This window comes from Amblyomma mixtum, chromosome 6 (genome assembly GCF_055824585.1).
Source record: "Amblyomma mixtum isolate Tamu chromosome 6, ASM5582458v1, whole genome shotgun sequence".
In the NCBI taxonomy this organism is placed as follows: domain Eukaryota; kingdom Metazoa; phylum Arthropoda; class Arachnida; order Ixodida; family Ixodidae; genus Amblyomma; species Amblyomma mixtum.
Genome location: NC_143017.1, coordinates 105,898,832 through 105,923,327, shown reverse-complemented (window position 1 = coordinate 105,923,327; position 24,496 = coordinate 105,898,832). Strand labels below are relative to the sequence as shown.

The 24,496-nt window shown below is 44.6% G+C and overlaps 1 protein-coding gene across 22 annotated transcripts in view; it reads left to right on the top strand.

The window, feature by feature from the left end:
- The first annotated feature begins 2,690 nt into the window (after positions 1-2,690).
- Positions 2,691-24,496, top strand: part of LOC149339914 (cytoplasmic dynein 1 intermediate chain-like) — a 37,357-nt gene continuing 15,551 nt past the window's right edge. Inside the window, exons 1-10 of one of the 22 annotated variants that reach the window (XM_089548609.1) lie at positions 2,691-2,914; positions 3,197-3,281; positions 3,371-3,506; positions 4,379-4,485; positions 6,233-6,286; positions 7,836-7,859; positions 10,016-10,036; positions 18,579-18,596; positions 19,843-19,863; positions 24,165-24,347. In XM_089548609.1, the coding sequence (XP_089404735.1) occupies positions 2,801-2,914; positions 3,197-3,281; positions 3,371-3,506; positions 4,379-4,485; positions 6,233-6,286; positions 7,836-7,859; positions 10,016-10,036; positions 18,579-18,596; positions 19,843-19,863; positions 24,165-24,347 (763 nt within the window). In that variant the 5' untranslated portion in view covers positions 2,691-2,800. Of the gene's footprint in view, positions 2,915-3,196; positions 3,282-3,370; positions 3,507-4,378; positions 4,486-6,232; positions 6,287-7,835; positions 7,860-10,015; positions 10,037-18,578; positions 18,597-19,809; positions 19,864-24,140; positions 24,348-24,496 lie in introns of all 22 variants that reach the window. The other 21 variants (XM_089548604.1, XM_089548607.1, XM_089548606.1 and 18 more) reach the window with 21 other exon arrangements.

The following is a 24,496-nucleotide window of genomic DNA, read 5'->3' as shown; positions in this document are numbered from 1 at the left end:
TACATGCTATCTTATATTAAGGGTTAAGAAAAATAGAAGCACGTAATCAACTGCATGAGAGGTTATTACTAAAATATACTATCATGCAGCACATCACAGGCTTGTGCAGATATGATCTTATTTTAATGAATGGAGGGTTCACTAATTCTGAGCTATATATAAGCCAGCCTTTCTCTGTTTGTTTCTTTAAAGTATTTTGTTGATAAAATATGGCATAATCCAGTTCAGAGAGTCGTGCCTGAGCCAAAAACAACAGCTGTGAGGTAAAAAAAAAATATTCACTGCTTTGTTTACAGTAACCATCACTACCTCTTTCCTTTTCTTTTACGATTACTGAGCGTTCTGCGGCATATGACGTTTCTGCGCGTAGAGAGTTACTGCGATTGGTACTGCACGCTCCTTAATTGTTGACGTTTACGCAAGGAACTGAAAAAACTCCACGATGAAGCATGTCTTCCCAAAAACACTGTTCTTCAGCCTCCCGTAAACAAAAGAAAAGGAAAGAGGTAGTGATGGTTACTGTAAACAAAGCAGTGAATGTGTTTTTTTTTACCTCACAGCTATTGTTTTTGGCTCAGGCACGACTCTCTGAACTGGATTATGCCATATTTACTTTTGCTTTCTTACTTCTGTTTTTTGTTTGTTTTTTTTTTGTTTTTCACTACCCATTAACAATGGCACTCTGCTTGCGTTGTCGAGTCAGTTTCTAAAGCACGTGCTGAAATCAAGGGTACTATGACGATGAAAAGAAATGTCAACACGGAGCGCTTATTCAGCCCGAGGACATCATCATCATCTTGACTTGCGGCACTCGGCACAGCCTCAAACCGCTAGTCTGAGGTTCCTAGCGCCACTTTGACGATTAGCTTCGGCATCCAAAGCATATCGAAATTCAGCACAAATCATCAGCTAGCACATAAGTGCATTTTACGTTTTGCCTCCATCGAAGATCGACCGCTAAGAACTAATGCGTGCCACCCAGGTGTTCGCACTGCTTTAACAGCGCCTGCGAGGTACACAGAGTACAGTTTATTTTCCAAAGTTTCTCCTGGGCAGCTTGCGGTGCTGGCGGGTAGCGGCGAAGTGCCTGCTCTTCGCAAACAAATGAAACAAAAAATCAATGCTACTGCCGAGGCGCCGAGAAGCGGGGAGGACTCTGCGTAGACCTGCATCACTACTGTTGTTTGCAAAGCATCCCTGCGATCCGGCATCGCTCACCACCTCCGTGCATAATCGTTGACGCCGCCACGGAAGCTGATGACCCCTCTCTCCCCTGGTGGTGGTGAAAAACATTTATCATACATTAAATATTTCCCCCTTCCCCTCACAATTCAAGGGGGGGGGTCCGGAATTGGCAATAAGCAACGCCGCCCGCGTCCGTTGAACGAAGGCATTTTGGGCCTTGAGGTCTTGACAGCCAAGCAGGGAGGCCTCCCAGACCTCTCTGGTGGGGTTGGGGGAGATAGATTCCGAGCATTCTACACGTCCGAACATTCTTACAAACTTCTAATTACTGTCCTGTGCAGCCGGTTTCCCTAATTTAGATCGGATTAAACGTTCCGGCTCCCGCCTTTTTTGGAACTTATCGCTGAAGGAAGGAGGAGTCAACTAACGCGCGGAGTGCCTTTCAGGCAGTCGCGTGGCGGCTTCGCTTTCGCTTTTATTTTGTTTGTTTAGGTTTCCGTGAATAAATAGATCGAGTCAGAGACTACATAGCTGCAAATTAGGCCCACGGAAATAAAAAATACTCGTGGACTCTTTGCTTTCGCCGATTGCTACATATCACTCCGCCGATGGCAGAGCGGCAAGCCGCCACGGGACCGGCCTTGCTTTCAGCGGCGAGTTCGAAAAAAGGCGGGAGCCGGCACGTTTAATCCGATTTAAATTAGGGAAATCTGCCGCACAGGACAGTAATTCGCAGTTTCTAAGAATGCTCGGAACGTGTAGATCGAGTTCCCGCGGTAAAAAGACGATTTTGATCAGAAGGCTGTCGTCAGCGCGATCCAGTCCTTTGCAAGGGGCCGGGTAACGCCGCTGCTACTTCTTGTAGTAATCGGTGATGTGATTGAATGTAAGGGCCAGATTGTCTGCTTGAGAGTATGCTTCCAAGGACAGGGAGGTAGCCCGGAGAGAGAGTGCGCGGGCGGCCTGATCGTTGATCGGTGACCGGGGTCCTGAATCAGGTTACGTGGAGTTGGAGCTTCGTATTGGCAGCTAGACTGCACTGTTCAAGTAGAATCGCGCGTATGGTATCGGCGCGAAGCAGACGACGCGCCATGCAACGCGCCGAGCCGCGGCACAATTATACGCCGGGAGCAGTAGGGATGAGATCAAGCATTGATCAAGGGATGACAACGTCTCCCACGCCGCACTGCCTGGCCGAGGCCGTCTCGCCTGGAACTTGGTATAACTCGGTATAGCTAGTATAACCATGGGTGACATTGCAACTCTGAACGTTCGTTTAGTTTTGTAATTAGTGGCGCCATCTGTCAAGAACGTTAGAAATCAAATTAAGTAAATAAATCAAAATATTGTTGTTTTAGAAGTTTTAAAAAATTTAATAATGTTTTACTTCGTACACAAATAATTTTGTTATTAACTACGTGATAATAATAGCAACGCAGTTTAAAACAAATTCAATACGGTTTGTAGCGCCCTCGCTACAGTAAACTTGTGCTTATAGCTTACTGTCGTCGTGGCCTGGTGGGAGGACGGGCCGCAGCCTTTGGGTGTTTTCGGTGTCGGTGTTAGGGCTCCGGCCAAAGCTTTCTAACACCGCTTTCACCTCAACCTGCTCACAATGGAGGCCAGAAGAGCAGAGTTAGAGCGGAAGCGCCAGAAGTTAGAGCAGCTACGCATGGAACGGCTAAAGAAGAAAGAGGAAAAGGAGAAGAAAGACAGCAGGTTGAATGACGTAAGCCGTGGGTTTTCTCCCATCTCTACAGATGCACTGCGGATGCTTGACGCGCTGCGCCGAAGGTGTGTCTCCATTGTAGCACTGCCGAAACTAACTCTAAAGCATCCAGGACATGCGGCGGCGCGTGACCTTTTGTGGGCCACTGGCGACCGCCGAGTTCAGCATCGGCATGACTGACATCTGTAATTACAGTCGCCGCGATTTCCCCGTTACTTCTGCCGAATGCTCGCCGTCCGCCCTCAGTCAGTGTCTCACGGCGCGGCCAATGTTGTTTCGCAGGTGGATGACGGCTTGAAGCCGAAGTCCGAGCAGTCCTTCGATCCTGACGAGCTGTTGTCGTCGCTGGGAATAACGTTGACGAGAGGTGAGCGCCGTCCAGCGCTGTCGTTGCGCACCGTTGTAACGCAGCTGTGTACGGACGAGTCTAATGTTGGCGCTCGCTTTGCCTTCCAGATTTAAGCGTGAGCAGCGTATCCACTCCGCCGACGGGCTCGCCGAACGCAAGCAGCAATGCTTCTAGCCTGGATCATCAGTCCCTGCCAGGGCAGCAACAGCAGGTGCAGCAGCAGGCACCGACCAAAGCACAGAAGTGAGTGTCTTCGCGGCAGGCACCGGTGACAGGGAAGGAGTGGTAGCTGAGGCATGAAGTTCGATTTGTAAGGTTGGCGTGGTCGATGTGCAGGTAGGTGCAAATGTGACAAGGGAGTCGGTGTGCAGAAAAAAAAAAGTTATTTCTGCATGTAAGTTGAAAATTTGTTGCGGATATTATTCACCTAGAGAAAAACTTTAGGAAAAGGGAAAAAGTGTGCGTGTCACTCGTATACTTTGGTGTGATCATCGGTTGAGTGCGAATGCCAGGTTCTTTTTCAACGTGTAGGCAATCTGCATATCGCTCTCCACCGTATTGCACTGCCAGCGTTTGATGTTACAAAGTTATATTAAAAAATAAATGGTGGTTTGCATTTGTGTAATTTTCGTCTCCAGCTGTAGCTGCACTTTCGTGGCACATCATGATAATGCATAGGTGTATGAGGAAACCTACCTCATGGCCTTAGTGGCACAGTTGTTTCAATTATGTTCTTTTCATGGAGGTTTGAGATGCACGACTTCATATATCTTTGCAGAAACATGATATTGTTCAATATTACAAGGCAATTAAAATTATAATGTGTGTTCATGCAGCCTCTCTCTTTTCCTGAATTTATGTGGGTAATACGTTAATTCCAAGATTGAGCCACAACATTACATGGTTTCTCCCCTTTCTTTGTTTCTTTTTTTCTCTGTCACATATTTTCTTGCCATCAGTTGCTCTCCTGTACCTTCGTTTCTAGCAGTGTGGTGCACTGCGTATATTTCCAGCTTCCAAGTCTCAATGTGCTTGCATTCTGTGTGTGTCACACGAAACATAAAGAAATCTCATGAAAAAGCCGCTCTCAATCTCAAACTTGTGCTTTCTGACAGGAAACCGAAGCTGAGCATCTGCACTGTACACCAGACCAACATACCTTCCCGGGAGAATGTCACGTACAACAAACAGACCCAGACCGTGCCATCTGGAGAGAGAGATGGTGAGTGTCCAGAGTGCTGTTCTGCCTTATGTGCTGCCTCTAGTGTTCGCTTTCTCGGCACCTTACTCAACTTTCCAGAGCACTGCTGGGCATTCCCCACTGTCAGCTATAGTAACCTTGCTGCCCTCATCTCTAACTTGTGTGGGCACAAGATTGGGGTGCTTTAGCAGCCTGTTCTTGCTGTTTGCGTGTCAACTACTGCAACAGGATGAGAGGGCACTGTCTAATGGGAGCGGTCAAAGAGTCTGCCAAAAACTCCCTGGCTTTGCTGCATAGTGGTGATCATGTAGCGTTACTTAGTATCCTGTACTTTGTAGTGTCGAGGGCAAGAGTTCCTTCAGTCTCCAGCGGCTTGAAGCACTGGGAATATAGAGCTGCATTACACTGCCCAGTGGGAGACCTGGTTGCCTGTGAACTCTAGATGAACAATGAGGAGTAGTTGCCTGGGCTTCTTAGCCAATGCTTATCGCTCGAAAGGTTCCATCTGCTTGCAAGGCCTTAATGCAATGCTGATTTTGCACTTATAATTAGCACATATCTTTTACCAAGAATCTGGTGATATATCTCAAGGTTTTTCAGGGTTGAGGCCTCCATTGCATACAATTTCCTTCTTATTCTGTTTGGGTTTGAGTATGCTTTTCTTTGTACTTTTTTCTTTAGTCTATTTCCTTGTCATGGCCTATTTTCAACCTCTTGCCTCTTTCTACTCTGGACTGATGCTATATGTGCTGGTAGCCCATCTGCCTTCATTTACTGATATGTAGGTACCTTTGTCCTCATTTTTATTTTTATTTTCAATGATAACTCCATAGGGAGCTTTCCATTACCCTCGTATAGTACTATGACTGAAAAATTCCTTGTGCTGGATAATGATGGTGTCATTTTGGGTCGGCCAAGGTGTGAATACTTTTGTGAAAAGCTGTCAGAGTTTCCTTTTCATCTTGGATTGAAAGAAATTCTGGGGGTTCTTTCACATTTATGTTGCCTGTAGGCACGAAAGGGAACTTGCTGTTATGGGGTTATTCAGGGCACCTCTTGGGGTTGTCCCTCTGTCTTCTGCCCCTCCTGTGTCCTATCTGTTCCACCGTTTCCACCCCCATTGCATTTCATCTATTAACTGTGACTAAAACGGTGTGCCAGAGACATTTAAAATGGTTTGGATGCTTGGGGAATATGGACCATTGTACCACCTTTCCCGAGCCATTCGAGTAGCCTTTCCTACACTCTCCATACGTCTGCAAATCCAGTGCACTGATCGAGAGGCAGCTTCTCCACCTGTGATCACAGAACCATTGGTTTTAGTCTACATCTTTCGTGCAGTTAGTCCAAAGCAGTGTTTTTTTATCAGATTATCAGACTTTTGACATTCCATAATAGCTTTTGAGGTTTCAGTCTATGCATGATAAGCATAATGCCACTGGTTACCTTTTCCTGTGTGCTGCGGTTGTTTTTCAAAGAGGCAGGAAAAGCCTCATGGAAAGTAAAGACAACTTTTGTGTCGACACCTCTGTGTTACCCGACGTTAAATGCAAAGCCATAATGTGTGTCAGAGTGTTTAGTAATGATTAGTGTAGGCACTAGTGTTCTTTTGGGGCAGAAAGCGGCGCTGTGGGAAACTAAGCTGTGCAAATGTTCAGCCACATCTGCATGTGTGTGCCTTCCGTGTTCCAGAATATGTATGTGCTGTGCTGTACACACACAGACATTTCTCTCCTTTCTTTCTCTCCCTCTTAACTGCTGCCTGAAGGCTCTTTAACATCCTCACCTAGAGAGCATGGACATTTTTTCAAGACCCGAAAAGGTTTGTCCCTGCACATGGGCTTGTAGCTGCATTCTTCGCCAGAGTTCCACATTGAGCATTGAAGGGCTTAGCAATCATCTCCCTTTCGCGTTTTTTTTCTTCTCTTGTGCCATGTGTGTCCTTGTGTCCACTAGCTGTAATTGAGTGTGTACTATGATGTTTGGGGAAATTTTGTCGTGTATGCTTGAAACGCTGCATGTCACGTTGACACCTCCTACGCAGACGGCTGCAAAAGAGATACAGACTGTACGACACCTGTTATAGCTTTTTTTCTTTTTCTTCATTGACGGGATGTGCAAAATTTGAAGGGTCAACTTGTTGCTATGGCATCTTCTCCACACCAGTAAACTTGATAAGGCGTCAGGTTGCTGCTAACAGTGCAGTGCAGTCGTGTAGTACAGTTCTGTTTTCCACTGCTCACAAATATTTACTGTGCAAGCAGGTCAGAACAGAAGGCAAGCTTTGTTATCGTTCAGCTTGTTGTAAGCAAAACACAAATGAATAAAACACAAATGAAGCAAAAGAGTTACTGGAAAATATGCAACGACTTTCATCAGTCGCACAGAAATCGATCACTATGACGCGTTTTCTGTGTTCCAAAGTGTTAGTAAAGCTGCTTGAAAAGACGATGATTTAGTATGGCTGACAATGCTTGGCAGTAATGTGTTCCATTCATTTATTGCCAACACCGGTGGCGAGTTCTGGTATTTTACTGCGCAAGTGAAAATCAAGCGGACTTTATGCGCATGATCCAGGCGAGCTGAGCACTGAGGCACAGGGAAGATGTAATTCCAGGAGAATGATTTAGCATATGAAAGAGTGGTATCCGGGCGAATTCTGTGCTTCAGTGCACTTTGATGATCTGATTATGATGGCAGAATGAATCTGGCTACTTTTATCTTGTACTGCCTTGAGAGCTTTTGTAAGATTTGCGTCCAAGGGGTGCCATATAATAGAGGCATATTAAAGAGGTGACCTGATAGTTTAGGTACTGTACCTTGTTTCTGTTAACAGGAAGTAAACGGCGCTTCAAAAGATCAATTTTTTACACACTTTGTTAGTTATGTATTCTATGGGAGCATCTAATTTTAGGTTGTGACTGAATACTCCCAGAGATTTGATTCATTAGACAGATTCAGTTGTGTTGCTATTTATTCTGTAATTATTTTGCTGCGTTTTTTTCACAGGGTAGAATCTTGCGTGTTTAGTTTTTCTCACGTTAATTTTCACTTGCCATGTTGAACACTATTCCGTTAGTTTTGCTAAGTTGGAGTGAAATGCTAGAAGATCTGTCGGGGTAGTTATTTGCTTGTCAGTTACGCAATCGATTGGTACGAGAAATTAAGCAGTTTGAATAGTGGGTGTTAGTCTTACTTTGTACTATAGTGGCATCCGTCGTAGCATGAGCATGTTTCCAAATTTGGTAAAAATTTGAAGAGCTGCTGTCAGGTGTAGCTTTTTTGGTTTGCTTTGCTTTGGCGTTCATACACATTTCTTTTCTTGGTTTGTACGTGGGGTCAAATTCTTTTCTTTTTTTTTCTGTTCACAGCATCAGAGCCAGCTGGAAAATCTGGTATGAATACAACAGTTGTTTTTTTTTTTTTTAACTCCCTCTGTTTTGTTACTACTCAACGGAGTGCATCATTTTGGAGAGGTGGAGGTTCTATTTGCGTTTGGTTTAGATTTAAGTGTTGGGAACACAAGCACGGGTATTTTCTTTTTTTCTTTCCTTTGCAATGCTAACTGCCGACTACCTGTCCTTCACATAATTTTCTTGCGCCAATATTTACTGGCGCCAACTTCTGTACTAACTTTGCAAGTTTTGTGGCAAACTTGTGTCTAAAAACAACCTATCATTGCGCATCAACTCTCGCACTATTGTCTGTAGCAGAATAGGTGAGATCTAAGCTAGTTGGCGTAGTTTAGATGAAGAATCACTCAGAAATGCAAGGACGAAGAATAAGGAGCTCATCAAGCATTCACTTCCAACTCTCTTTAGCACCCTCATGTTTTTAAGCCTGCACACAAACATCGGGAGATGCGAATGCTGACCCCCTTGCATGAATTCGAACTTGAACACTTGGGGTGGCTGTCTTTTTCGTTGTCCTCGTCTTTTTGAGTCCCTTCTGATCCAGACAACTGCAGAATAATTCCCTTTGCTGAATTAACACATTGCTTTGCTATATTTTTCCAACAATTTGCGCAGTGTGCTTACTAAATTAAGTGATGAGCTGCTTGCTGCATGTCTGGCCAATTGCTGTTATAAGTTATGGCTTGAATGCATACTGTAGGGAGTACTTTTTGTTCTTTTCAATTTCACTTCATCTTTCAGTGCATCTTGTCAGTGTACCTCAGCCTTTATGCTGGGGTTGTTCTGTTGCATAAGCTGAAATCGGCACTGTGGAAAAACTGTGTGGTTACCATCATCTACTGAAAGTGGGATAGAGCCTGTTACTCTGGCTAGAAGGAATTAAGGGGTGGGGGGGTTCAGGCAAAACAGATGGTCCTGTAGCGATGGTGCACCCATATCTTCAGTCAACAAGAAGCTGAAAATCTGTAAACAAGAAGCAGGTAGAAAACAATGTTTCCTGGTTGACGGCAGTTGATGTTTTGGGCTAGTTTGTTGATGTATTCATCATCAAAAATAAAACCAAACTGTTCAACATCATCCTAAAGTTCATTGCTTCTACTAGCATTAGAAAAAAAAGTATCTTTGAAGGCCAAAAAGATTAACACCAAGGTGGTTTGCTGGGGGGGGGGGGGGGGGGGGTCCACCTATGATTGAGTTCGGCATGCTCACTAAAAAAGTTACACACTGCGCTCTTCAGTCCCGCATCAAGGTTCACCAATCTGTGGGTCACCGATGGTTCATGGTCAGTGGGCAGGGCAAGGAAAGAGTTAACTTATGCCTTGCATGAGAGTAGTAATTATGTGCACCTGTAACAAAAGACGTTATGCACGCAGCAACACTTAGACTTGCAGTCTGTTTTGCCTGCTCCTCTCTGAACTTCCCTGTCGAAGCGTTTAGTTTCTCGCTTCTCTTTCGGCTGTTGGTTTTACTGACTGCTGGAGTAGAGACAAGCTGGACATTGTCTGGCAGTTCAGTTTTTCTGCTTGCTTTGAGAATGATAAGAGCACACAGGGTATCATCTCAGTACTGCAAGATTGTTTGCACAGCACCCATTTTCAAGTGCAAGTGCTGAATTTTCGGGGGGTGAATGGTGACGCCGGAAAATGTTTCATCTTTCATTTTGATTGCATGGTTCATACTGGTTTTGCATGTCCTGCCTGGGTTGAAGCTGCAAAGAGAAAACTAATGCTCAAAAGACAGGAATGATGCCTTATCAGACTATTGGACTTATGACTCTGAAGGCAGTGCTACCGAAATCTCTTGCTCCTAGCTACATCTGTGTTCTTTTTTTCTCACAACAATGACAAGGAGTACAGTCTCGTTGTACATCATGAACTTACCAAGATGCATTTAAAAAGTGGATTTTAATGTTTGTTTGCTTTGAGCTTTTGTAATGAGGAATGTAAAATTTTCATTACCTTCAAAACTAGTAATTTCACAATATTTATTACGTCCTTTGTGTTCACGTAGCGCCAGTCCAATTTGAGACATTAATTTCTTTTTTAGTTGAACCAACTAGCCATGAGTGTCCGGTGGTTTCAATTTTGCTTTGTTTTGTTTCTCTCCCTTCTGCCCCCATTTCTCCTGGCTGCCCAAAGCACATCCCCTGGATTACTACGGTAAGTGTTACATCGGCCTTAGCCTATTCTGATCTAGTGCAGTGTTGCTAACCACAGAGACTGTGCATATATAAGAACTGAAGCACGTATGTACAAACTTCCCTCCTCTTCCTGACCGTAAATGGTGCCATGGCAAATCTTGTGGGATGCCTCTTGTTTTTCTTATTTCTTTATTAATTTATTTATTTCAAAATACTGCAGGCCAATACTAGGCCCAAGCAGGAGTGAAATACATACTCTCTGCATGGAATTAAAAAAATTAAAAACATATAATGTCTAGCAGCATACAAAATGTACGAAATGCAAAAACACAATTTCATGCAGTTTAGTTTTTAAAAAGGCGTTCCAGATCGTCAACAAAATCATCAGAATGAAATACATATGTTGGCAAAGAATTCCAGCCTTCGACAGTTCTAGGAAAAAAACTGTATTTAAAAATAATGTTTTAGCAGAGATTGGGTCAAATGAGTGTTCGTAATGTTACGAGTTGTTATTACTAGATAAGGCTTAGTGCAGTATGGAAGTTTGCTTGTCAAAAATTTTGTGCAAATCAGGCATTCATGGTGCGAGCACAACCAGGCTGCCTCAGTCAGCAGCTTCATGGTCCTAACCAGGAGCACCATAAAACAGTTCATTGACTGCCCAGCTGGTGAGGTTCAGAGCAGAATATGCAGCTACAGGCTGAAGTGAACAGAGCATATCGTTTCCAGTTGTAGGTTGCATAGCAGATATTGCAAGAGGTGACATATGCAGGTATTGTGTGCAACAGCTTTGGTCCCATGTAAACACATCTTCGGTTGTTTGTCATCTACTGGGAAGCCCACAAGTTCAGTTAATACAGTGTTATGGCTTAGAAGGAAGGTGACGACACTTTGTGTCAAACATATCAGTGCACTCTCAAATAGTACGAGTGAAGGTTCAAAGTCATCTTGAGAAGTTCATGTAATAAGATCAAAGCCACAGCAAAGAGTCGCATCATTTAGAATGAGGTTTGGCATTCATTGCCTTAAAGCCACATTTCTCTAATGCAGAGCTGCTAGTAGTGTGTTCATGCTCTGCTGCTGCTGCCAGGAAAATTTTAATTGCCATCCAAACACGATAGGATGCCCATTTAGGTGTCATTTGTGGGGGCTGCGGTTACCCTCTGGGACTATGCAGAAATTGCGCACTGTCATCTTTAGATCACCATTTCCAGCTGTGGAAGATTAATCTAAAGGCTGCACATATTTTTTGTTTGTTGTTTGTATCATAAAGAGCACATGTTCAGGGGAACTGGAGAGATTTGTTAAAGGTCACTGCCTATTCCGAGAGATATGGTGCACCCTTTGCCAAAAGTACGTGGGCCACTGTGTGCCTGTCAAAAGCTGTTTCTGGGCTTGGTTAGTAGGCAGTTATGATGCTGTTGATGTCCAGTGGCCCAAGAGAGTGAAGAAGAACGTCTTATTGTTTTTGCTGTGTATTGTGTTTCGTAATGTGAAAAGGGCCATTCGTGTGCAGAAGCACAGCACTGACACTACGTTTTAAACCTCTGGTTACTCCTGAAGTGGTCCGTGTATTTTGGCAATAAGTATGTGCATTTTGGACAAGAGATGAAGCATAATGGCGGGAATGTGTGACCCCTGGTACTTGTTGCTTCATGGTAACATGCACAAACTTCTGGAAATGCTGAGAAACATACCAGTAGCACACACACCCTTCCACAAGAAGCCAGCCGAGTGAAAAGCCTCTCAGAGCGCCACCACGCAATGCCACCTACACCATTCCTGTTCATGTTTTGCTGTATTCATTGGCTCTTGAAGAGTTCACCATATGGGTACTCTTCTTCAGTGCAGCTTTCATTATAGAGTAATAACCCCACTATAGTAAACTCGGGGTATAGTAAAGTATAGACTGGGGTCCCATTTCGCCTTCCATAGATGACTGTACATTTTTTCATTGTTTGTAGTAAAGACGTCTTTAATAAAAAAACTGTTATAGTTAAAAGTGTCTCGCCATGGTAATGTGCTTCTCAGGGAATTATAAAATGGCTGCACGTGCACAGTCTAGTGTTCTTTGAAGTAGCTTAGCCACCAGGCTCTTCACTTGCCAGGAGAAAACTTTTTGTAGGCACGAAAGTGTAAAGCTGGCAGGGAACATGGAAGCAAGGCAGAGCAGGCTGCTGAGAAAGCACAGACTGTGCAGTAAGGAGTACGAAAGAGAAGAGAAGGGTGAACGTACATTGCATTAGGCAGTACGAAGCACGACGCTGCAGCACTGCATGGGTGTTTCTGCCGCATTTGACTGTGTCTTGCGCGTTTCTTAGCTACTGCCTCTTAGATGACACTGAGGCCATGGAAGACTACGCCATGTTCATGCAAAGCTTTGGTTTCCTCGTGGAATCACACTCGTTATACTCGTAGCTGTGTTGTATTCGTGCAAATGCGGTACTTTCGCTAGATGCAAACGAAATTGAGAACTGAAAATAAGTAATTATCATATAAACGGACGATAAGAACAAGTTAAAAAGTGTTTCCGAGTGTTCGTTTTATAAACCAAAACTGTGTTTAATAATTAGTCAGTTAATTGCTGGACAACTTTTTTAGAGCCATGCAATCACCAAAAACTGATATAGTAAAGAATTTTCTGGTTTGCGAGACTTTACTCTAGAGGGGTTCTACTGTAAAATGAATGCCAGCCACTTAGGACATGAGGACATATGCTGCTTTAGAAGAAGTAAAATCAGTAGCTTAAAATATACTAGTACAAACAGTAAAAACTGAGTGCTCCAAACACATACACTGTGAGGAAGCATTTTGCACCACACTTGACGTACTATTAGTACTTAACCCTTAATCTGCCACTCCCGAGATAACTCGGGCTACCACATATGCACACCCCCTGCCTATCCCGAGTTAACTCGTTTTGGCTTTTTAACTCACCCCCTGCCGCTCCCGATAATACTCGTGTAAAAAAAACGATGCAAACATGTAGCTCCATCTATGGAGAGACTCGAAAAATTCATAGATCTTTTAGGGTAAATTTTAAACAACAGATGGCGCGCATGTTTCCACATGCGACTGACTTCGTTTTGGTCTACGCACAGCAGCCATGATGCTCTGTGCCACACTCATCCGCGCTTTGACGGACGAAGAAATTCAAAATTGCTTGTGAATTTGGAGCTCAATGATACTGAGAACGAAGAAGGCGCCCACCTAAGTGCTTTGTCGAGTGATGACAGCGATTAAGGGGGGACACGGCTCTTTGCGGCCGAAAATTGGTCAAAAAATCGCATTTTCAATCTTTTCATTTTCGCGATCCTGAGGTGATTGCGCAGCTATCTACAAATTTTCGTTGAAAAATACCGCCTAATTCATGAGTTATAGCGTTCCAAAGACGTGAAACCGCGCGCGCGGCCCTTTAAATTGAGGTCTAATCGCACCGAACTTTGACTGCCCGCAGTTCGAAAAATACGCGCTCCGCCGGCGCCATTTTGGTTTCGTTTGAAAGTTCTCGATTCAGGCTTTTTCCATACTGCGGTTGGCAACTATGAGCAAGCCCAAGCAGCGGCAAACCAAGAAACAAAATTGAGCAAAACGCGCTCTGCTATTGGTTCTCAAAATCACGTGACCAAAATGGCGACTTTTGGTTGGTTGATGGCGTCGACCGTTTGCAGCACGGCGCCATTTTGTGTGGGTCGGGCAGTCCCACTGTCACGGCGAAGTGAGGTTTGTGGGGCGCTAAGTGCGAAATATTTCAATTTACGCAAGTCTTAGTCTAAAAGCACTAAAAGATATTGATCCGAAGCGCGCTGGGAACGCTGTATCGTTGCATCCTTGTGTCTACATTCAGCAGCCACGCTCCACAACGGTCTGATAACGCCGTAACCAGCTATGCTTAGCGTGACAGCGAAGATTGAACACTCATCCTGAGGGAGCAAAAGGTATAGATAGGAAGCGTGTTGTGTTATCCCGTTATCTATAATCAGCCATGCGGCGCCGACCCGTTATCTACAATCAGCTATAAAGCGCCCAGGCTTCCTGATGACCTGATAACGCCGACGGCGAGGAGTGATCAGGGCGATTCCTGCGGCACAGCGTAATCGTGACTGTGCAGATGAAAAAGCGATACCTAAGCAGCTTCCGTTGCCGGCCAGCAACAGCGTGCGCGATAGATCGAGCTCTCCGATAAACCTGATGATGCAGCGCCAGCGGCGGCCGTGAAACGGCGTCCCTCAAAGCGCGGAATGGGAAACCTTGACGAAATAAATTTGCTTCTCAATGTTTTGGGGGGCAAGATGAGCAAAGAGCACGTATCGTTTGTTAGGGGCTGACTGCAATCACAGCGCCGTTGTGAGGTAGAATTGCGGGCTGCAGCTTGGGGGAGGTCACAGTGCAAAGGCACTCCTCCAAACAATGCCATCTATTCGCCGGCAATTTGCTTGTTGCAACTGCCGTTATGTCGACGGGAAATGGTGCTTTTATATCAGAAACCAGCCAGAACTCACTTCAGTGATTTCTAGTTACCCTTAGTGCCACAAAAATATGCCAAAAACGTTTTTTTCGATTTCTCAAAACTGAAATTTTGGCATGCACAGAATTTTGGAGGAGCGATATCTCCAATTCTATATTAGCTATTACTACAATTCTTTTTGTGCTAGAAAGATAAATGCACAGGTTGTGCAATAAGGCTAAATTTAAACTACTGCTTCCTCAGGAAAATTTTGGAAATAAATCGTTTGTCTCAGTAGTCAAAATGAGCTTTTTCTCTGTAATGTTTGACCAGCTGTAACTTTCGTCCAAGTCGTCCTAGAATGCTCATTTATGCCTTATTGCACTCCTTGGTGATTCTAGATCATTTATAAATAGTAATCTTCTCCACAAGGTCTTATGTTAATTAACCAAACTCCCTCCAAACAAAAGACATATTTTTCATGATAAATACAAAACTTACTGCTGCAGGGGGAAACTGTTCGCAGTTTTAGAATCAGCACATGAAAATGTACAAACAGTGAAAATTTGGTGTAAATCTGTCCATAAATAAAAAAAATAGTTCTAAGAGGGGTGTCCCCCCTTAAGTCCCCCTGCCACCGAAAAATCCGCGTAAGAGGAGGAAATCCGACAGGCCAGATTGGTGCTGGAAGATTTGATTCATTACAACTAATATCTATAAGATTATCCAGAATAAACATGTCTACATGTCCTGCAGAGCATTTTAGTGCGTTACTAGCAAAAAATTTTCAGGAAACTAACATGCAAAAAAAACCCGGCAGGGTGTGTGCAGATGTGAGTGAAAAAACCTGGCAGTGAAAGGGTTAATGGGATAGGGCTTAATGCTGGACATTTCTTGTTTCGTACAAGGCCTCTTTGCTTGAGTGGTAAAGAGTTTTTTCGGTGAGGCAAGTTGTCCCGCACCAAATGTGTTTCTCTATTTGCATTTCGGAAAATTGCAAATAACTTTTAGAATATCCTCATTGATGTTGCATGTGCAAGCTTAAGTAAGCCTCAGCTGTTGTGTTAGTCTTCCTGGCAGTGGATAGCATTGTAGTAGCAGTGCACTTTGTGCCTGGCCTAAGCCAAAAATGTTTTGCGTTAATCCCATGGCTTTCTAGCACTTTCTTTTAATTGCGCAAATTCAGTAGTGGTACTCGGAGCTCTCCCAGGTAGCTGTGTCTTTGTTGCCACGCCCTATAGCAGTGGTAAAAGTCTTCAGGCCACATCGTTTGCTTTTCAGCCATGTAGTGTGAAGCCCTAAATCTCTGCATGGTGAGAACAGCCACCCTTAACTTTCGAGTCCTTTTGTTCTTTTTCAAGTGCCATAAGTGCCAGATGTGGTTCAAAAGCAAACCAGCTGGCCTGAAGACTTTTGAGCAAGGCTGTACCTCACAGTGCAACGCTAGACAAAGAATGTCGCACATTTTCTTTGTTGCTCATCGCCCTTGATTGTGCCATGGCACTATTTCTGCTTTGTTTATTCCTTGTAACTTCCTGAATTGCCTCCAGACGCGTTTTGCTACCATTGAGTATGCTGGTTGGTTGGTGGTTGTGCACTCCTTCTCTTGTGTGTGTATGCTTGTTTAGACTTTAGTGCATAGATAGGAACTGATGTTTCCTTTCTTGCCCAGTTTTTCCCTCAGCCTATGCTTGGGCATGAGATTTCACAGTCTGCTGCTGTGCTTGCTTACATTGCGTTCAAAGCAGAAAAGGTGGTTTTCTGGCATATCTACGAGGTACCCTCAGTGGCCGGGCCAAGTCCTAGCGGTAGGCACATGAAATAGCTTTTCAGGGCACTCTTTTTGCCAACAAGTTCTTCCTATCCCAAGCAGGTTGTTACTGTCTGCTGTACGACGCAAATGTCTCGAACATCTGTCATAGAGAGCCCAGCAAGTTTGCATGGCTGCTTGCTGCATTACTCTTTGCCTTGTAATGCCTTCCAAGCCAACCCAAGCCCGACCTCCTCCTTCTCATTCCTTATGCGAGTCAGTAGTGCCAAGTTTTGAGACACTGTTTTGTGTACTGCTGTTATACAGAAATAAGACAAACACAGGCTAGAGCCTTTCAAACCTAAACTTCACTAACTGGAAATCAATTTCTTTTGGTGTGGTATAGAGAGGAGTCAGTGGGCTTTCTGTCTTAACTTGGTGTCCAGGGACACCTTGGCTCCCCATGTCAGCCTTTTTGCATCTGTGCCAACTTTTTGTGCAATTGGTAAATGGAAGCTCTGGAGTGCAACTGGAAGGTTTGGTTGTGCTGTGCATCGTACGCATAATATGAGAACAAGCGAGGAAGTATTGGTAGTGGCATGGGTATGCACTAACTGGTCTAATATTGCGGCATGTTTTAAACCTCATACTGCAGCATACAGCCATAGTCAGGGTTCATTTTAGCCTTTTATTGAGTTCTTTGTAGGAGAGCCGACTTAACTTTTTTTTGTTAGCCCATCCGTGCTGATGGTCGGAGTTGTAGCATAGTTGAATACTTGTTTTGTGAAGGCTTGCTTAGTTTATTATTGCCTCCCTACCTTCCGTGCAGGCCATTGCATTATGGTGGGTGAGAGCACAAGAAGTTCATGCACGGAAAAATTTATTGACGAGTTTCTTTGTTTGAAAAGAACTTTGAAAGAAAAGAAACCGCATGTGAGGTCATTTAAGACATCAAAATCCTCTGGTTTTAAACTGCTTGCCCATTGCAGAAAGAGTGGTCTGGTTCGCAGCATAAGACGGTGCGAATACACTTCGGGCTAATAACTAGCCCAGCAAAATGTACTGTTAAATGAACACTTTAGGCTGTATCTCGACTAACTTGGCAACTGACTGGTATATTCTTCTGTCCCCTGTGTTGCATGCGAATGCACTTTTGGAGCCATCGTTTGCTTGCACCACTGCTGCTGTAGCGTTATTTTCTGGGTTGTATTATTATTATTATTATTATTTTATTTGACTGCTCTTTAGAGCTTTGCAGATAATTTAGCGCATCCTTCCAGAAGCTGGCCATTGTTCATCTCGGAAGAAATATATATATATATATATATATATATACACACACACTGTAAACTAGCACAGTGCAATAATTAAATTTGTGTAAACTCTTTATTGTTGCTTGCTTGCTGCTCACCTTCCAGCACCTGTGTTGGCGTGTGCAGTTTTCTTCACTGCTTTTTTTTTTTTTCTGTCATCCTTGTGTGACTGCTTATAATTTGTTTTCGTGCTTTGTTCCTCAGCCATTTTTCTGCACCTTGCTTGAATAGAGACCACCACGAGCTTTTTTTCTTTCTATGTGCGCCCTTTTCACTTCTGCCCCCAGAACTGGTGCCGCATTAGAGGCATGCACCGCTTTTCATCAGAGCCTGCCACACTCCTGTCTTTTCCTTCCGAGGTGCCTTCTCACTTGGGCACAGTTTTCCTCTCCTGGCATCATACTGTACTGCTAAATATCCCTCGGTGTACAGCTTTGGTAGCTGACCAGTGACTGACGCTGACAAGCTGACTTTTATATGCGCTCTGTAAGCAAAGAAAACAGCTTATTTTTTCTAGCCGGGAGGGGGGGGGGGGGGGGGGTTCTTTCATAACAGTAGTATTTAGGGTTGAATGTTTAGGGTTGACATGTTGCATTATGTGCTGATCCATGTATGTTAACACACTGCAACAATGGTTTACATGTTCTGAGACCCATTGTCTTAAAGCCGTCAGATTAAACCATGCTTTCTTGTCATTACTCTTCATGGCCTTGCTAGCTCTCTAGGCACTGTTGTCATGGAGTGGCTTGAGTTGCCTTGTTTGTGCCAGAGGCAGCTTATAGTATTATTGCTGTCAAGTAAACACTGGTTGGTAGCTTTGTGTATGTGTTAGTCGCTAAATGAAGCTTGTGATGCTGCTAAATGTCTAGCAAGTATGAAAACTCAAGGAGTGCCAGGCTGTCTGCGAAGGGCTGCGGAGGTTGTACGGTGGTCTAGGTGTTTTTTGCTCCTACTGTTGTTGTTGTTGTTCCAACTGTCTCCCACTCTGATCCAAGGCTGGCATATAAAACTGTTTCCCACTCTTTTTGTTCTTCTCCCAACCCCTCTGAAGTGATACATTGGGATGAAGGTACGTTGCTGATCTTCTTTTCTGTGCCCCAGGCTTGTTGCATTTTTTTTGGCGGGGAGTGGGGCAATAACATTTGTCACTCGCGTTGCTGTTTGAGGTGCCCTTGTCCCATTCTTCATTCATTCTCTCTTGTCATTGTCAAATCTTGCACATCATCACTAGCGTTCTGTTACTTCTCTCGTTTAGTTTGCTGTGCAGTGCCGTCTGCTCTTTGCCACATGGCCTCCCTTTGACGGCAATCTCGTGCCAACACTGCTCAGCTCGCTCACTTGTGCGCTCACCGCTCTCACTCCGGGCCCTGCCTGTCCACCTGTTTTCATTTTGCTGTTCCGCCTTGCTTTTTCATTTCACATTACATGCAAAGCCTGTCACATTGCTTTGACCAGCAGTTCGAGCTTTCAGTCAATAAATTTTGCAACAGCGAGGAGTCTTGACAAGATGTCAGGAAGAGTCCTGCACACAACCACCAGTTAGTCTGTCCGTTTTCCTGATGCTACAAGGCAGGAATGGTTCATGTGCTAGGTGTTCATGTTGTAGGAGTGGCTTATTGGGGCTTAGGAAGCGCAAGTTTGAATGCTTAGCATTTTCATTTCCTCTCAGTGCAGCAATTTTGACTGGCTTAGTGGAGTCCCCAAAGTGCAAAGTTCTTTCTTTAGTTTAAAGCAGTTGGAAGTTGTCTTGCCCATGCCTCCTCCTAAAGTGCATGATCAAGTTTTGAATTAATCACCAACTTTATGCAAATTTTGTTTGGAAAACGTGTGTGCAGGACTTCTTAGTCCCTTCATAAGATTTCTGAAGTTTTGACGACACATGCTCGAGAGATGTTGCCTGTGGATTTAGGCAGCCAACATTTTCTGTTTCATGGCGTTGCTGGCTGAGAACTAGCTTTCTTATAAAGTCTTCTCTGCTGACTTTCCATGTGAGACGCTTAGTGTGAAGAACATATAACAGAGTACATGCATCATAAGAACAATGTGACAGAGTCGGGTTTTTCTTGAAGCTTCTAACTTGCTCAGTGGCCCCTGACTTCTTTTGAGCAAAAAGGCAGCTGTGATCATTCCGCGAGTGCCTTTTTATTTTTCTCCTGTGAATGTGTGGTTGTATTGTCTGGGGCCATTCCACCACCTTGACACGTGTCTTCTTGCGTCTTTCTTTTTTTTTTTTTCTGTTCTTTCCATTCCTTTTTTCCACACCCGACAAAAAACTCACAAAGACGACGGTCACTTTGTTTTTCCTACCGCAATAGAGTGGGATGACGAGTTCCAAGGTAGGTTCCAACTGGCCAGCACGCCATTCTTGTGCTATTCTCATTTTCCATTCTCAAGTTAATTTACTTGTGAGCCCGTGCCTTGTTCCTTTCAGCCTTGTTTCCTCTTGGCTTGACCTTCTTTCTTGTCTTGGCTCGTCCTGTCTTGACCAGCGCTCTGTTGTTGCTTTCGTCACGCGACACCACCTGCATGGACCCGCAACTGCCGCTGCATACTGTGCAGCATTAACTGCTCTCTCTCTCTGATCCAGAAGTTTTGCTTGTGTGATGTAATTGCCCTTTTCCTGCTCTCAGTGCTTACACCCCCTGCCTGTGTGGCTTTGCTTGTAAGCATTTCTCTGCTTACTTAACTCTTCCGATGAATGCATTGCTCGTTCCTCTGTCCTTGAATGTGTGGATTGCACTGACATCTTTGTGTGTGGTGTTTGTGCATGCTTTTTCACGTTATTGCCCTGAGTCCCTCTGTACCACCCCACATTTTCTCCTCTATACTTTAGCTGTGCCCCTCAATCAAGTCTTATTCCACTGCAATCCTTAATGTGTTGCATTTCAGTCGTGGCCTCACTGACCCCATAAGGCTGGTCCCTTCTTAGGAAGGCTGCGTTAAGTTACTCTGGCAAGAGGTGTTACATATTCTCTGTGCGCATTGTGCTCTGTGGCTTCCTGGAGGACGGGCCTTTGATGTCCATTGTTGTGGTCACGCTTGTTGTATGGACAGCGTAGCACTTGCACTCTGCATTGCCTGTATGTCCTTTGCTTGATGGAGCTGTTGGGACCCATGTGAACAGGTCCCATTCACTGCTGCTGCTACTGCTGCTGCTGCCTTGGACTCACGAGAGGTGGCTCTTCTGTCTGGGCGCCCAAATCTGTGTGGCTAAATGCCCCGGTTTTCTAATGAGCGAGCATACCTGTTTCTCCGGCCGGCTTCTCAAAGCAAGACTGAAATCTGGAATCCTTAAAATGGCCGTTTATTGTCTGAGCATAATTCAGTGCTATTCGTGGCCATGGTTGTCAAAGTGCGTGGATTGCATACTTCAAAGAGAGCCACCGGCACTAGCTGTGTTGGTTTTGGTTTTTGAGGAAAGGAAATGGCGCACGCATGATGGAAGTGAGGAAGCTGGGAGTGAAAGAACGAGGTGCCATAGTAGAGGATTCTGGAATAGTTTCGACCAGGTGGGGATCTTTAACATGCACTGACATCGCACAGCACACGAGCGCCTTTTTGCGTTTCGCCTCCATCAAAATGCAACTGCCACGGTCGGGTTCGAACCCGGGAATTTCAGCTCAGTAGCCGAGCGCCCTAACGGCTGAGCCACTGCACCAGGTATAGCTGTGTTGTCCAGTCTTCATTTCCGGAAAAGCACACTAAAACATTCAGCAGGGCATGAAGTGGAGTTTTAGGCAGTGTTAAATGTTTGAATTGAGGAACTCTAGTTCGCTCTGCCTAACAGGTTGCCTGTCTATGCTCTGGAAGGTTCTTATCCATCATTGCTTTTCACTGGCTTGCGTGTACCTCTTGTAACATGGGTGAAATGAAGTTGTATACACGTAAATTAGACAGGATCATTCACTTAAAGATTGCAGCTAAAAATATATTGTTGGCGGTTCCTATTCTGTATCCAGGTAGAGCATGCTGCATGTTTTTTATGCCGCCACGACGAGCCCGTAAAATTTGTAGCTGGCCTGGTTGGTATAGTCGGGGACAAAAGTCTCCGGACCGCGTGTTCCTCAAACGAAGCTTATAGCTCTACTATCAGACAGCGGGTGGGGACCGCACTTGTGGAGATGAAAGAACGAAAATTTAACTTTTGCCTCCACAATTGTGGTCTCCAGCCGCCCACCAATAGCAGAGCTATCGGCTTCGTTAGAGGAGCACGTGGTCCGGAGACTTTTGTCCCCGACTGTACATGGTAAAAAGAATGACCTAGAAAACAGATAACGGTGAAGAGAAAGGCTGGCGAGGCTAACCTGCTGTCTATAAACAAATAGGTTCTGAGCGCGGTGCTTAGTGTAAAACACTTTCACTTTATCATGACTGTGTTGAGAGGCGACACTTCTCTTTCCTGATATGCAAATCGAGCTGAAGCAATTCCATGATGAAGTTGGTAGTCTTGGGTGGCAACTCAATGTGGTCTTTCAGCAGTCACATGGCTTATTGTAATTTGGTGCATTGTAATTTTTTGTTGTTATAACATGTTGCAAGTTCAGCAGCAGCAGCAGCAGCAGCAGCAGGCAATGCGATTTTTTTGCTTGTGCACTCAGACCGCAGAAGTTAGGTGGTAAAAGTAGCTCTGCAAAAGCTTTGCTGGCGGCTCAAGCCTTGTATTAATGGTGCTTTCTCAAGGTGCACTTGTCATTTTTCATGTTGCAGTCCCCGTTCACTTATGCTGATTGTTATCTGTAAGCTCCGCAGGAATTGCTTGTTGGATATCTTGTTGTTTTTTTTTAAGCTTGTATTGCCTTCTTTTTTTTATATATTAGCTTGGCAGTCTCAGTAAAAATTGGTTATCACTGCTGCCTTGGTTGCTCCAGCATGCCAGCTAGAAGCATGCCATTATTTTGCTTTTCTTGACAACCTGATCGCTGACTGGGTTTCTAAAGTGTCTTTTCTTCTCTCCGAAAATGCACCCCATGGATCTCTGCAGTTGATGATGGTAAGAGATCATTGCCAAAATTTTTTCACAGCATGAAAGCTTAAAGAAGTCTTTTTACATGTTCATAAGTGTCAACATGTAATGTCAGGGGAAATGTAGCCTTTCAGTTATGCTGCAGTCAGCGTGGTGGCATGGGCAGTTCACCAGTGAACTGCCTCTTGCTGTGTTTCAAGCTGACAGCGGCTTGTCAGAGCATAGTTTTGGGTTCGCACTACGGACTTGTGCATTGTGTGAATGCAGGACTTAGTGCCTCTACTTCAGGCATTAATTTTCAGTAGCAAGGGCTTTCTGTGGTAGTTGTGGTTCTTGTTGCCTTTGGTACAATTTTACACCATCCCTTTTTCTAGTTTGGCTTTCAATCCGTGCTGTTCTTTTTACAGTACCCACAATATTTGATCTAGTTCAGTTCAGTTTACCCAGTTTAGGTTTCTTTTTCGACAAAAATTGCACTCGCCACACAATTGTGTGCCTGCTAGTGGCCCAATGCAAGGTGTACAGAGTCACAACAACTAGGAAAAATCAAATGCTGTGATTTTGTTTAAGTCTGCAGCACTTTAGCTTTGGGGAAATGCATTTTGCTAGTGCATTACTGATGGTTGCTGGTCAGTCACTGCTTGGAGCAACCAAGGTCAGCATTTTAAAAAGCTTTTGCTTGTTGATGGTTAACTATACTCGGGCTAATTATTTGTGGTAAGTCTTATGTGCAGTTAGTGGAGTTTTATCTTTTTTGCATGCTGAGCTGGCAAAAATGGCTAACACTTGTAAACAAGAGGCGAAAAAAAATTAAGGCTTTGCTTTATCATGCATAATTTCAGCAATATTGCTGTCTAATGTGCTGTTCACATACTGCATTGTGGTTCAAGGTTTCTGGCTCTTACAACAAAAGAGTGTGGCTGTGTGCATAAGTACCTTATTTATCACAGCATTTGGCGCTCGGATCCTTTAGTAATTACCGATTGTTTATTGCTGGCAGTCCACTAGACGTAAATGTTCTGCATTCTGAGGTAGAGAGCCGTTTTGTTTTCAACTGTAATGTCCCAGCATCCGTTCGGTAATGTCAGTGCCAAATTCACATTATCACTCATCATTCCTTGTCTCTGTACATGCAATGCCTCTGTTAGATTGCTTTGCACATGTGTCTGGTGCAAGGTTGTGGTGCGGTGTGTTGACGCAGAATGCAGGCAAGCAGTAACTGGATTTTGATACATTGGCAGACTTTCTGAGCGAAACCTTTGTTGTCATCATCATTGATCTGCCTATTTTGATTTCCTTGTGCTGCCACCTGCTGTAGAGAGCAGGAAAATACATCAGCGCACTCATTTCAAAATCTGGAAGTTGTCAAGTGTTTACCTATGGGTAAACAGCATCTCATTGGTACTCGGAATACAGCGCTGCCAAATTGCATCTCTGGCTGGTCGCGCTTTATACAAAAGAAGTGGCTTCTTCCACTTCGAAAAGCGCGTGCCACTAATTGTCTTTTAAGAGACAAGCATGTGCAAATTGCTGTTTTGGAGAGGGCGGTTTCTGTTGTGCATGGTGGAATAGTTGAGAGGAGGAGGAGGAGGAGGGGCGTCTTGGGGCAGAGTGCCCGACTGAGCCTGGACTGTGCTTGTTCACGGGCAGTGTTGGCTTTTGGGGACGTCCTAGCGGAGGAAGAAGGCTCCTCGCTGGGCGCTGTGGATGGGGTGGCCGCCCCACCACCCCTGCAGGAGCCCCACCAGCACAAGGTGACGGGGCTGCCCCACATCGAGATGGTCCGGCCCGCCCAGACACCTGCCGAGGGGGCCACCGACGGACACCGTTCAGCCGCAGACCAGGACAAGCCTCGGGGTGAGTGGCAGCAGCAGCTCCTGCAGAAGCCATTGCTCAGGTAGAATCATGCGGCTATCGGGGATTGAACTTGAAGAGACATTTGGGTTTTTTACGCTATTTTACAATGAACACATTCCATTTCATCCCGCATTGCTTTTAGGCGAGCA